This window comes from Camelus bactrianus, chromosome 8, assembly GCF_048773025.1.
Source record: "Camelus bactrianus isolate YW-2024 breed Bactrian camel chromosome 8, ASM4877302v1, whole genome shotgun sequence".
NCBI lineage: Eukaryota > Metazoa > Chordata > Mammalia > Artiodactyla > Camelidae > Camelus > Camelus bactrianus.
The window spans coordinates 45940765-45954209 of NC_133546.1; the positions used below are offsets into that span (position 1 = coordinate 45940765).

Sequence of the window (13445 nt, forward strand, 5' to 3'; positions counted from 1 at the left end):
AGTGTTTCCTCAGGAAATTCCTTTAAATGGATTCATTTTGTTTAGTCTTAGCCTTTAGTCATCTTAAGTAGTGATACCTTATCATTAAAATATAGTTTGATGGGCTAATTATATTTTATTGCTGTACACTAAAACATATGACTATAAAAAATAATGTTCACCTGTTTCTGTGTCTTCCAAAAAGATGCATGTTCAAGTCCTAACCATGGGTATGTGTGAAAGGGACCTTTTTTGGAAATAGGGCCTTTGTAGATGTAATGAAGTTAAAATGAGTTCACACTGGATTATGTACACTAATCCAATGACTGGTGTTCTTACAAGAAAAGGGAAATTTGGATACAGACACACCCAGGGAGAATCCCATGTGACAACAGTGGCAGAGATTGGAGTGGTGTGTCTATAGCCAAGGGGCACCACGGATTGTTGGCTACCACCAGAAGCAGGTAGAGGCAAAGAAGCATCTTCCTCTAGAGCCTGCAGAGAGAGCACGGCCCTGCCGACACCTTGATTTCAGACTTGAGTGTCCAGAACTAGGAGACAATATATTTCTGTTGTTTTAAGCCACCAAGTTTGTGGTAGTGTCTGCAGCCTTTGGAAACTAATAGACCAAAGTATCACCAAAAATCACTCCTGCCCCACCAGTGGCACATATTTAACACCTGGGAAAATGCTGGGCTGGGTGCTTTGTGAAGGGCCTTTCCAGCCCTATGGTTGCATGATGATGGCCCTCATTGTATCAGTCATTTTTACACTCAGGTGTGATGTCATTGTCAGCACTGCTATTTATAAAGGTGAGGAAAAGGCTGTTTTAAGCAGGTTTGAGCAGATGCGTCTCATCAATTCTGAACAGCACCCTGGTGTGTGCACCTGAACGTGCTAATCACTCCTAGGCTTCCTGGGAGCTACAGGCTGTGCAGGATCACGGCTGGGGCTTGGTGGTCTGGTCTCCACGGCTGTGCACCTGGCTGCCTTCGGAATCATGGGTGCATCCTTTGCTGGGTAGAGGACTATTGCTTGATGGTCTCTCAAGTCGATTTTACTTTCCGATGAATTCGTTTGGATCATAGCCCAGAAGCTGGCTTTTACTACCTTTGATCTCACCCATGGTTGTCAGCAGTTTTTAAACCAATAAAATCCATGCTCCCTTGTTCCCCATTTCCCCACATTGTCATAGGAGAACAATATTCCATCTGCATCTGTATTTTCCAGCTATAGTGCAGATTGGTGAACTATCTGCATTTCTACCTTAGACTACCAGAATTACATAGGCATATTTAATTTGGGTTTAAAATATTTAATAAATAGAATGAATGTTTTAGTTAGGGCCTTTTTTCATTGTTTATCATGCATCTAACATGAAGCATTTATATTTAGTCCTTTATAATCTGAATTTTAATGTATCTTCTGTGTAACAGCAGCCTTACTGCCCAAATGTCTACTTAATAAATACTTATTGAGTGCCCTTTGTATGCCAAGCACCATGCCAGACACTGTGAGTAGCTTCCTCATATATACCAGAGCACCTGCCACTGGGGACACCAAAAGGATTAGCATCCTAGAGGATGAAAACTTTCCAACAAAGGGAATGTAATGGCAGCTTTCCTGCTCACTGGTTTGGAATGTGCTGCGCCATAGTAGGTGCTCGGTAAATGTCAGTCTTCCTCTTCCTCAGTCCATTCAGGAAGCAGCCTAGTATACAGTTCCATAGCCAGGTCCTTCCTGCTGATGTCTTCTGACCCGGAGGGAAGATGCAATAGGGGCCATCCAGGTGCAGGTGCAGACTGCCAGTTTCTTGAAGTCATCATGCAGCACTGCATTAGCCACAAAGCATGAGGCGCAGAGTGTGCACACTTTTTGCTGCTCAGATTCCCTGTGTCCTAGTGGCCAAAGTGGTGTCAGACCTGACCATACAACAGTCTCAAGAATGTGTTCACAACCAAACATTGGGCCTCTGCAATGACCTTTTAAAAATAGCTTTATTGAAGTATAATTCATATATCATATAATTCACCCATTTAAAGTATACGATTCAATGGTTTTTAGTATATTCATGGATATGTGCAAGTATTGCCCCAGTCAATTGTAGAAAGTTTTTAACACCTCAAACACCACACATCCTTTAGCTAAGAACCCCCACTATTCCCCTAACCCCTAAGTTCTAAGCAACCACTAATCTACTTTTCGTCTCTATAGATTTGCCTACCCTAGCATTCCATACAAATGAAATCATTTAATATGTGGTCTTTTGTGGCCTGGTTTCTTAGCATAGCATTCCAAGGCTCATTCACACTGTAGCATGGATCAGTACTTCATTCCTTTTATGCCTGAATAATATTCCATTGTATAGATATACTACATTTTGTTTATCCATTCATCAATTGATATCTATTTGGGTTGTTTCCACCTTTGGTTATTATGAATAGTGCTTCTATAAATATTCACGTATACATTTTTGTGTGGAAATTTCATTTCTCTTGCGGTTTCTCTAGGAGGAGAACTACTGGGTCATATGGTGAATTTACTTTTAACCATTTGAGGAAGTGCCAAACTGTTTTCTAAAAAGGCTGCATCATTTTACATTCTCACCAGCAGCATATAAGGGTCCCAGTTTCTCTACAATATCACCAACACTTGGTATCATCTGGCTTTTTGAATATAATCATCCTAGTGATTGTGAAGTGGTACCTCAATGTGGTTTTAATTTGCATTTCCCAATTACTAATGATTTGGAACAAGATTTCATGTGCTTATTGGCCATTTGTATATCTTCTTCAAGAGAATGTCTATTCAAGTCTTTTGCCCATTTTTCTAATTGGGTTATTTGTCTTTTTATTGTTGAGTTGTAAGCATTTTAAAAATATACTCTGGATAGGAGTTCTCTTTATCAGGTATATGATTTGCAAGGAATTTCTCCCATTCTGTGGGTTATCTTTTCACTTTTTTGATAGAATCTTTCAAAATTAAAAAGTTTTAAATGTTGATAAACCCAGTTGATCTGTTTTTTTCTTTTGTTGCTCATTCTTTTGGTGTCAAATCTAAGAATGTATTGCTAAACACAAGGTCATGAAGATTTACCCCCATGTTTCCTTTTAAGGGTTTTATAAGCTTTTGTTCTGATATTTAGGTCTTTGATCCATTTCAAGTTCATTTTTTCTACATGGTATGATGCAAGGATTCAACTTCATTGTTTATATGTGGATATCCAGTTGTCCCAGCACCAGTCGTGGAAAAAACCATTCTTTTCCTTTTGCATGATCTTGGCACCTTTGTTGGAAATCAGTTGAACATAGACCTATACATGTGGCCATGGGGCCACTGGATCAGCATTTGTGCCCCCAGTTTGCTATCTTTGGTGGAAGGTCCCTCCCCTCATGTGAATTGTGACTAAAAGTGCAGGGAGGAAGCAGCATCACATGTGTGTCGGTACCCAGGCCAAAGCTGTTTCTTCCAACTCTGGAACACTGTTACTCCGGCTTGATCTCTCCGAGGAATCCTGGGCCCGGTAGGGGAGGCAGTGGTGCTGGGCAAGAGAAGAGGGAGCAGGGAGATTCAGACAAGCTGGCAGAGACTGCCGGAGCAGCAGAGCCATGGAGGAGAAGAAAGCTTGGTTTGAATTTTATGTCCAAGGCACCAATAACCAAGATAATCCCGTTTTCCTCCGAACATGGAGGGACACATCTTTTGGTCCCTCCTACGATATGCTTCCTTGGTGAGGCAGGTGTCCATCTGCCAGGAGGCGAGGTATTTGGAAATATGCCGTGAGGTCCATTCCACCTCATCGCCCATCCCCACAGATGGGCCCCGTGCTGCTGGGAAAAGTTTTGCCAAGACTGAGCGCCCGGTGGCCTGTTGAACTGCCTGCTCTCTGATCTCTGCTTCTCTGTCCTGCCTTCTTGCTCAGCGAAAACAGTCACGGCCGAGGAGTGCCGGGTGGGCCCCGCCGGCATGCACCGCTACAGCGTGGATCCCTCCGCCTCCGCCTTCAGCCACAGGGGCTCCCTGCCCGCCTCCTCGTCGCTCTACTGCAAGAGGCAGAACTCCGGTGACGGCCACCTGGGGGGAGGCTCAGCCACCACTGCCGGTGGTCCCCGCATGAGCCTCATGTCCTCTGGAGGCCCCTCAACACCTGGGCTGAGGCCCCCTGGCTGCAGCCCCAAGAGAAACGGGACCTCTCTCGAAGGAAACAGATGTGGTAACATATTGCCTGCCCGGGTTCCCCACGACCTAACCTCCTCTGCCCTTGCCCTGGGACTTCCAAATGTGGAGGGACGGTGTGTGTGTGTGTGTGTGTGTGTGTATGTGTGTGTGTGTGTGTGTGTGTAGGGGGGCTGCTGTTTGAACATGGGAACACTGGAGAATTAGAAGTTTCCACAAACCCCTTCATGGATTTTTGTTGCTCTTGAAGGCAGCTGACTTCAACCTTTGACCGTAAGCAAAGAAGATGGTGTGTCAGAATAGGCTAGGTGTAGGGTTAGTGGAATCTAAAATGCAGAGCGGCTCAAACACAACAGAAGTTTATTATTTATGCAGGCATCCAAGGTGGGTGTCCTGATTGGTTCAGGGACCCCGGATCTGTCTGTGGCTCTGCTCTCCCTACAGCCTCCACGCCTGTGCCTCTGGCGGGTAGAAAGCAAAGGGCAAATGGAGAAGGCACATGCACTTCCCTAGAGCCTGGAAGTGACCCACCGCTTCCACTCACATTCTGTCGGCAAGAGCTGGCCATTTTACCACACTTAACTCTAAGGGAGTCTGAGCGGTGTAGACTAGCTCTGTGCCAGGAGGAGAAGAACCAGAGGTTGGTAAAGCATTTTCTCTTGCACAGTGGGTGACTCTTGCAGGGCACAGATACGTGGGCAGAACCAGAGTTAGATAAAATTGCCCCCGTGCTGGTTGTGATGCCAAGCCTGCCTCACCCGTTAGAGTTAGCTTGTTGGGATGCAGTGTCTGAAAGTGCTGTCATTCTCAGGATGGCTTGGCATCCATTTTGATTTATGTTCTTAAAAAAAAAAACACATTTTCAAGCTTCAGTATTTTGTTAATGAATAGTGGCTCGAGGGTATAGTCACATGGACTGCAGAGCCAGACGGCCCAGATTGAAATCCTGGATATGCTACTTCCTGACCCTGTGATCTTTTGCAAGCCTGAACTTCTCTGTACCTCAGTTCCTCGTCTGTGAAACTGGAATAATAATGACAGCACCTACCTCATAGTTTTGTTGGGAGGATTAAATAAGTTCAATATGTATTTAGTACAAGACCTAGGACTTAATAAGAGCTCAGTAAGTGTTAGTGGTCACAGATCATGTGAACCACCCCTCAGTAGATCATGGCGCATCAACCCCACACTGAAGAAGTGCTGAAGGACGGAGGCCCAAGGCCAGGGAGTCAGGGAGTCTTCATCTTGCCCCTCGGGTGCCTTCCGTGGGCTGACTGTCTTCTTGGCATTTTTGTTCCGAGCCTTGGAGGTGTCCATCCATAGCCCTGACAGCCGCAGCAATGAGCTATTTATTATGATCCAAAGTCCTCCACACGCTCCCCTCAAAGAGCCTCACCACACCAGATGAGCCTCTGCTGGCCAAGGAGGGGCGGAAGTTCCAAGGGGCAGGGCACTGTTCCCTCAGCCATGGGGGATCTGAGAAAGCCCTCTCTGTCGGAGCCCCGGTTGCATCCCAGGAGAGCCTTGCTAGCGCAGGACTTGTGCCTCTCAGAATCTTGGGTGAGGACAGAGAAACAGAGCCCACCAGCGCCTGCTGCCTTCCACTCCAAGCAAACCACTAACTGTAACCTGAGTATTGATTGTCTCTTTTACAACTTAGAAATAGTCACGAGACCTTTTGCCTGACATGCTGAAAATTAGACTAGTTTATAATCAGCAGGACCCCACAGGGTTGTGGGATGTTCAAAATCACACACCACCCAGGCTCCTTGGAGTAAAGTGCTGCAGGATGTAACAGCTGAAGTTCATTTTTGAGCTTTTGTGATACACTGAAGAAAAATGAAATTATTCACCCTTTGTAAGTGCATTAACTCTTTGATATTCCGAAGATTCCGTTTAATCAGTGCCTTCTTCAGGATGGTACGTGGAACCACAGATCCAGAAAGAGCCAGCTGGCTATACATATTCTTAGCATCAAGACAGAGGAAAGATTTGGGGAGAGTAAGAGGACAGAGGGTGGTGCTGGAATCTCTGAAAGTGGTTTCCACATCTGCTTACATCTCATTGTCCAGAATGTGGTCACATGACCACTCACTGCAAGAGAAGCTGGGAAGTATGGTTTCAATTCTAATCAATCGTGATCCTAACTGGAAATCAGGGCTCCTATTGCAAAGGAAGAAGTGGGAAAAAATTGGGCAGGCAACTGGCAGTCTCAGCCACTCCTGATTAGAAATGTTTGTTCCCTCCTGTTTCCTACTGTGGCTCTTTGCTCCTCATCTCTAGTACTTCCTCTTCCCTGTCCCATAGTAGGAGCCAGACTCACAGCCTCCTGAGGTCTCTCACTTGTATTTGAATCCTCTGCAGCCCCAGGAAAGGGGCCTGCTTGTTCAAGACATATCCTAAATAGCTGTTTATTGAGTACCTACTATGGGCCAGACACTTTGCACACATTACTTACAACTTGTTATAAGTTGTATTTTATAACTTATTATTATAGCAGGTGTATATATTATTGTCGAAGGTATTATTATATTCAATTTACAGATAAAGCAAGTGAAGATCAAGAGAAGGTCAGTCTAGTGTTGAGCCAGGATTTGACTTCAACTGGCTCTAAAGCCTGTGTCTTTCAAAACTGCCTCAGGGGTTTTCAAACCATGCTCACTGGTTTCAGGGGGTGTCCAGGGGTCCCTCTGAGGTTCCAGGGGAGCATAGGGAGGGGATAGGGGCAGACACCACCCTCTTTAACCAGGGTCTCTTTACATTTGCAGAGTAAGGTTCTACGTTTGTGTTTCTTGAACAGAGTTTGTACAGCTAAACACATTTGGAAACCACGGAGATAAACCATGCTGAACTGATTGACAGTATATTAGAGTAGGAGAGAAAACCTCTGGTTTCCTTACCTATTTGTCACCCAGCTGCCAGTCCAGGTGCCAGCTGTGGGCTCTCTGGAGAACTGTTAAGTTTTCCCTCTGCCCAAAGAAGTGCTCAGTCTTGCTCTGAAATTGCATCCCAAGTGAAAGCAGTTGATATTAAGAAACCATATCTCTTTAAGAAGGTTTGACCCAAGTCATAAACCTGGAAGGGACCCAGAAGTGGATTTTCCCCCATGGTGCAAATCAAAATGGTTTAAAACCACAGAAGCCAGAAAATGGCTTGAGGCTGCAGGCAGGACAGTAGGTATCGGTGACATGACAAACTTCCCAGGCTTCTTTCCCTGTGAATACTTACCCTAGCCTCCTGCTGCCTTGATCTATCAGGCTTATTGCCTCTGCCAGTGGACTCTGAGGGGGTATGTTCACAGGACATGTTCCTGTTTTTTGCTGCTACTCAGGTGAAAATTGGAGAGCTCTCCTTTGTCTTTCATCCAAGATATAATCCCCAAGAATGATAACGGGGTTTTGGATAACAAAGCTTCCTGACTTTTGCATTTAACAGGACATGCTGTAGAATTCCCAGCCACAAGTAGGTCCAGGCTTCAGAACTGAAGTGCAGCTGGCATTGTTATTCCCACCTCAGGCTTTCCATGGGTTGGAGTTTGATTCCATAGGGTATGGCGTTGCGGATGGATAGAGAATGACTCAGCCAGAAAAAGAAGAACTGGGATAGCACTCTTCATGGGGGGTGGAATGAGTGAAGGTGTGGCAAGGGCTTTTTCATTCTGAGGAAAGAAAAGAGTTTGTGCAGGGACACTGAGGGAAAGTACGCTGGGAGATTTTGGATTCATGTCAAGCAGATTGGACTTTCTGTCCTCTGTGGAAATCAGATATTTCTGAACAGTGAAGTGAGCTGATGGCCACAGGATTTAGGAAGACAAATCTATTGGCCATTATGGAATGATGTGTAATAAGAAGAATAGCAACTACTTTTTGAGTAAGTCTTTCTGTTTAATGCTTCACATTGTCCCCTTTAATCCTCACAACATGGTAGTTGTCTGACAGGCAAGACAACCAAGACTCAGAGATCTTGTTCAGTCCTGGCCAGCAGATACTTCCTGAGCACAGTATGCCAGGGGCTCTGAGGATGGAGCTGTGAGCAGGACACGTGGTCCTGTTCTCTGACAGCGTCCATTTCCAGAGAGACAGTCGTCAACAATACTGAAGGACCCCGAGGGACCCCTTTTGGAGACTGATGGGCTTCCCTTCAGGATGCTTCTTGTCAGGCTCTAGCCCAAAGCCACATCTTCACTTGATTCTTACAATACTCTTGAGAAATAAGATGAAGAAACTGAGACCCACAGAGAATAGAATGATTAGGGCCAGGAAGGGGCTCCAGTCCTGGCTGTTGGCTCTGCATTCACTGTGCTTCGCACATGAACACACTGACAGGGCTTCAGATGTGTGAGCAGGTAGCTCCATAGTATTGCCTGGGACATCCTGTGGTGTGAAGGGACCTCAGATAGCCTTCCCAGCTCCCTTACTTCACACCAGAGACGCTCACAAAGCGGGTGGGTGGTGGGAACTTCTGACTTACACCTCATTGTTCCTTCCATTCTTCCCCATGACTCTATTGTCAGCTAAAAAGTTTTCTCTGAATTATGAACGAGCAAAAGGAAATTATGTATGTGCTGGTGGGTATGTGTGAGACAGGGGGCGACTCACAGGCAGCAGCTCAGGAACCTGTGCTGTGAAGATGTCTGGGGTTGCTTTAGACACTGATTCATAGTCATTCTATTCCTGGTGAATGTGAGTTCAGTGTTAGAAACAGCCGCCACCATCTTTCATTATACATCCGTTCACAGCTGGGTTTCACTTTACACATGTCTCTGGCAGCGCCCAGTGAACAGATCTGACCATGCACGATGGTCTCCTCCCTGGAGAATGCCACCTTCCCACAGAGGAGGTTGGCGAGCGCTTTGCATGCTCTGTTCCTTTAGGAGCAAGATTGTTTCACATCCATCATGTCTGACCGCCGACCAGTCTCATCTGCCTGGCCTGGCTGCATCAGGCTGGACCCATCTGTCTTCCTGACACCTTTGCAGCAGCTGGAGGGGCTGGTGCACTTACCTTTGTGAGCACAGACCACTGCAAAGGCCCTGCCGCTTCCATGCCGCTGGAAAGTTCCCTCTCTCTTCCTTCTAGAGTGAGTTGATGTGCTTTGGATCCTGAGCAGCTCCTGAAGTGCAACAGGCTTCCGGCTGCTCTCTGTCTTGTATGACTGACCTTACTGGCCCCTCAGAGAGGCCCCCCAGCCAGGCCCCGCTGCTGCTGCCCCAGCCTGGGAAAGTGAAAATGCCCACGGCCTGTGCCAGGCACCTGGAGCGGAGCCACTTCACTCCACATTCATCACCTGGAGAGCCTCCCCCATAAAGACAAGCCAGTCTTCGTCCTCAGCCCCATGGCTGTGGCTTACGGGAAGGTATTTCCCTGACCTTACTCGAAGGACTTTAGGCTCCATGAACGAGGCTGTGAGTCGGTCTGGTGTTTTTCCTTCCTGTCAAACACAGGGAATTAGATTTGACCTCTGCTCTGATCACTCTAAAATCATTCTTGGCACTGAAGATGTCCCACCTTTGTAATCAGAGCATCTATTATCACCCTGATTGCTGCCAATGCTCCAATGGGGCGGGATCCAAAGGCAAATGCGATTTCCGTGATGCCTCCTCCCTGTGTTGAGTGCAGATGTCTTTAAATGCAGTGAAATCATGTCTAATAAGCATGCATCCGCATTCAGATGGCCCCGGGGTGCGTGAACAGTTTCCTGGCAAGGTGCCCCACCCCACCCCGTGCCACTTAGGGGACCCTTGCAGGTCCAGCAAGGAAAAGGCAGGGACAATCTCAAAGAAATCCCAATTCTCAATCAAACATTATGTGTTTAGGACAAACTCAGAAACGTGATGCTGTACTTTTCTCAGCACTAATGGAGACCCATGCACTTCTCAAACATGTTGAAAAGAAGAGGGAAAAAAGAGACAGCAAAAAACCACTGCACTCTGAGATTAAAGGAGGGAAATGGAAGTGAACGCTTCTCAGCTTCTAACTTAGAATTATTCTGTAGGGAAGCTGCTTCATTGCTCAGATGAAAATAGGATTAAGGATTACTTACACAAAGCTTTTTATAAGAGTTACTTGTACTGTTTCTTTCGTTTTATGTTCATTAAACTTATATGTACAAATATTTTGCTTGGAACTGTGGAGGAGTCAATGATTATAAACCTTGTAATGAGAGGATCCCATTTTTCACCAAACACGTTGCCCAGGACCTGGTACAGAAGAGATGCCCTGTTGTTATTTGTGGAATGAATAGGGGAAAGATGAAAAAGATCATTCTCCAGAAATTAAAACTAACTGGAGGTTACAGACAAGCACATGCACACTTGTAACATAAGGCAGAATGTAGAGAGCATCTTAAGAGAAGAGCAAGCAAAGATTTGGGGGTTAAAGGTAGAGCAAGGCGGCATCCAGATGGCAGGACACAGAGATGCTACACGTGAAGGGGTCTACCAGGGCTTCGATGGCTTAGAGAATTTCTTTGAAAAGGAGGGAGGGTAAACACCTTCCAGAGAGAAGCAAAAGCACCAGCTAAGCTGGGTGCTGGGGGAACATACGGTCACAACCAGTGTACCCAGACAGGCTGTGCAGGAGGGCGGGTAGACAGGCAGGGCACCTCCTTCCCTCTGAGGACCATCTCATGCAGGCCAGCCACAGGCCCAGCCCTGACGTTATTTCCAGACTCACACTTGCCCTTCCAGGTGGAGAGCATTGCCATTTTATAGTTAGTCACAGGCAGTGCCAGGATTGCTCTTCCCTCCATCTAGGCAGGAAAGATGTTATTGAGACCAAAGGGAGCCCTTGACCTTGCACTAGAGTGTGGACTCAGTGCACAGGCGAGGGGTATTCACAAGGGGCACAGGTGGAGCTGGAACTAGGGAGAGCATGAGACAGTGGCAGTTTTGCTCTAGCAGGAAGGGAGCCCGGGGTGAGGATACCTATTAGAAAACCTTTGCAGGGGGTTGAGTAAGAGGATCCTGGGTTGGGAAAGCAGGGATGGAAGGCAAGAGGCCAGTGTGAGAGGCATTATTCCAAGAGCTTCAGAATACTCAAATGCAGGGAGCAAATAAGGGGCAGGAGGTAGAGGTTTTAGAAACATGAGAGATAGGAAGAGAAGCTGATTCTGGACAAAGGATGAGTTAGTTTGGGACATACAGAGGAAAAGTCACCCCCTAAATATTGCCAGGCCTCTGATCCACTACCCTTCCTCCTTCACTAGTTCTGCACCTTTTAATCTGCCATGTGGGAAGTGCATTGATGCAACAGTGCAACTCATGCTGCAGTCACTGATCAGGGACCAGCTGTAGACCAGGCGCAGGACTGGGCTCTTGTAGTCAAGGGCTCCCCCGTCTAGCTGGGAGACTGGAGTGAGTGCTCTGACAGACGGAGGGCTGGAGGCACTCAGTGTGAACATGGGGCGGTGAGTGAGACAGCGACGTCTTCTTTCTGCACGTGCAGAGCAAGGCACAGACATCTCACAGACAGGGCTTCCACGGCCTGGTGGCAGAGACCCAGGACAAGCACCAAAATTCCCCTCCATTGTGCCACATCTTTATTGTCTCAGTGTGACACGAGCGGAGGCAGAAAGGACCTGAAGTCATTTTGGCCTCACAGCACCGCAGAGGCCTATTTGGAACTTCTTCGGAGCAAGGGTTCTCTGTCACCAAGTACCTGGTTCCAGGAGACCCAGGCCCACTGAGACGGAACTGAGCAGGAGGGTCTTTAGAACTCTAACATGGATCAGCATTTCAGCCTGCTGAAGGACAGCCATCTCCCAACGCTCTAGCGCCCGGGAGAGCAGAGAACGTCCACACAGGTGGGGGCGGGGGGCTGCCTCTAGGAATGGCCTTGGTGCTCCAGGATCCTGGCAAGAGCAGGCATTTAGAGCCTTTCTCTGTCACAGGAGGTCACTCAGGGCCAAGTGGGGCGCTAAGGCCCTTGGCCCACTGTCTCACGGCCTCCCTCTCTGTGCTCCCCATCCAGCCTCAAGCCCTTCTCCGGAAGGGCAGGATGCCCGGCGGCCAAGGAGCAGGAACCCGTCCACCTGGTCTGTGGAGGACGTGGTCTGGTTCGTGAAAGATGCTGACCCGCAGGCCCTGGGGCCCCACGTGGAGCTCTTCCGGAAGCACGTACGCCTGTGGTGGGCCTGGTGGGCGAGGACGGTGGGGGAGGGTCAGGGAGCTGTTGGGGTGGGGGTGGGGGGCCTGCACTATGCCCTGGGGGCACCACTCAAGGGAGGCCAGATGGAAGCACACTTTTCTCAGAGCAGAACCACCACATAGTTTTGTTTTTAAGGGATGTTTGTCCCATCTTTTCCCTCACTTCAGCCTTTCTCGGGAGTGTCTGTTTTCCTGCCCATCCGTCCATCTGTGCATTCAACAAACATTTATAGCACCCCTACAGTATGCCAGCAAACTTAATAGTGCCTCTTCCTAAGCTGCTTTGAGAATTAAATGAGAAAATGCACATCGAATGTTTAGCATGGTGCCTGGCTCATAGATAGCCTTCAGCTAGCAGGTATTTGTATAATTATTTAGGAGATTCTAAAATATATAAAGATGATACAAGTTTTTAAAAGGTAAGAATTCATACTTTACCTGCCAAGCTTACTATGTCAGTTTTAGATTTGCTGCTATAACCAGTCACCACAAAGATAGTAGCTTAAAACCACACAAATTCACTATCTTACGGTTCAGTGGATCAGAAGTCTGACAGGGGTCTCACTGGGCTAAGACCAAGGTGTTGATGGGTCTGACATGTTTCTGGAGGCTCTGGGGAAAATTCATTTCCTTGCCTTTTCAGCATCTAGCTCCTCCCTCATTCTTGGCTCCTACCTCCCTGTCTGCATCCTTAGAGCCAACAACATCAAGCTGAGTCCTTCTTAGGCTGCCAGCCCTTTGGTTCTTCTGATTTCTTCTTCCACTTTTAAGGATCCTGTGATTGCATTGTCTCCCTCCTTCTCCAGTAATCCAGGATAAATTGATTCGTAGCCTTAATTCCATCTACAACTTTAATTCCCCTTTGCCAGGTAACTGCTCATATTCACAGGTTTCAGGGATTAGCACATAGACCTCTTGTGGGGAGGAGAGGGAGCGTTATTCTTCTCTACAGGAGTTACTATTATTTTTTTTCCTTCCTGTCTTTCATTTTATTTGAAGTGAAAATCATGGAAATCATACTTTCAGATCTGGAGAGGACACTCACATTTTCTTCGGGATATACTTGACCTCGGCTAACAGCGGGGCCTTGAGAGAAGCACCAGAGAGGGGTTGTGTTCAGATAGATCTGGGTGGGAGCAGTCTG

At 47.1% G+C, this 13445-nt stretch overlaps 1 protein-coding gene across 6 annotated transcripts in view; it reads left to right on the top strand.

Moving 5' to 3' along the window:
- The window catches only part of SCML4 (Scm polycomb group protein like 4), a 127633-nt gene that overhangs the window by 100882 nt on the left and 13306 nt on the right, over window positions 1–13445 (top strand). For all 6 annotated transcript variants that reach the window (XR_012508678.1, XM_074368549.1, XM_074368548.1 and 3 more), the window contains 2 exons: window positions 3902–4192; window positions 12126–12271. Coding sequence is in view for 5 of the 6 variants with exons in the window: in XM_074368549.1 (XP_074224650.1) it covers window positions 3902–4192; window positions 12126–12271 (437 nt within the window). In the remaining variant the exon portion in view is untranslated. The remainder of the gene's footprint in view (window positions 1–3901; window positions 4193–12125; window positions 12272–13445) is intronic.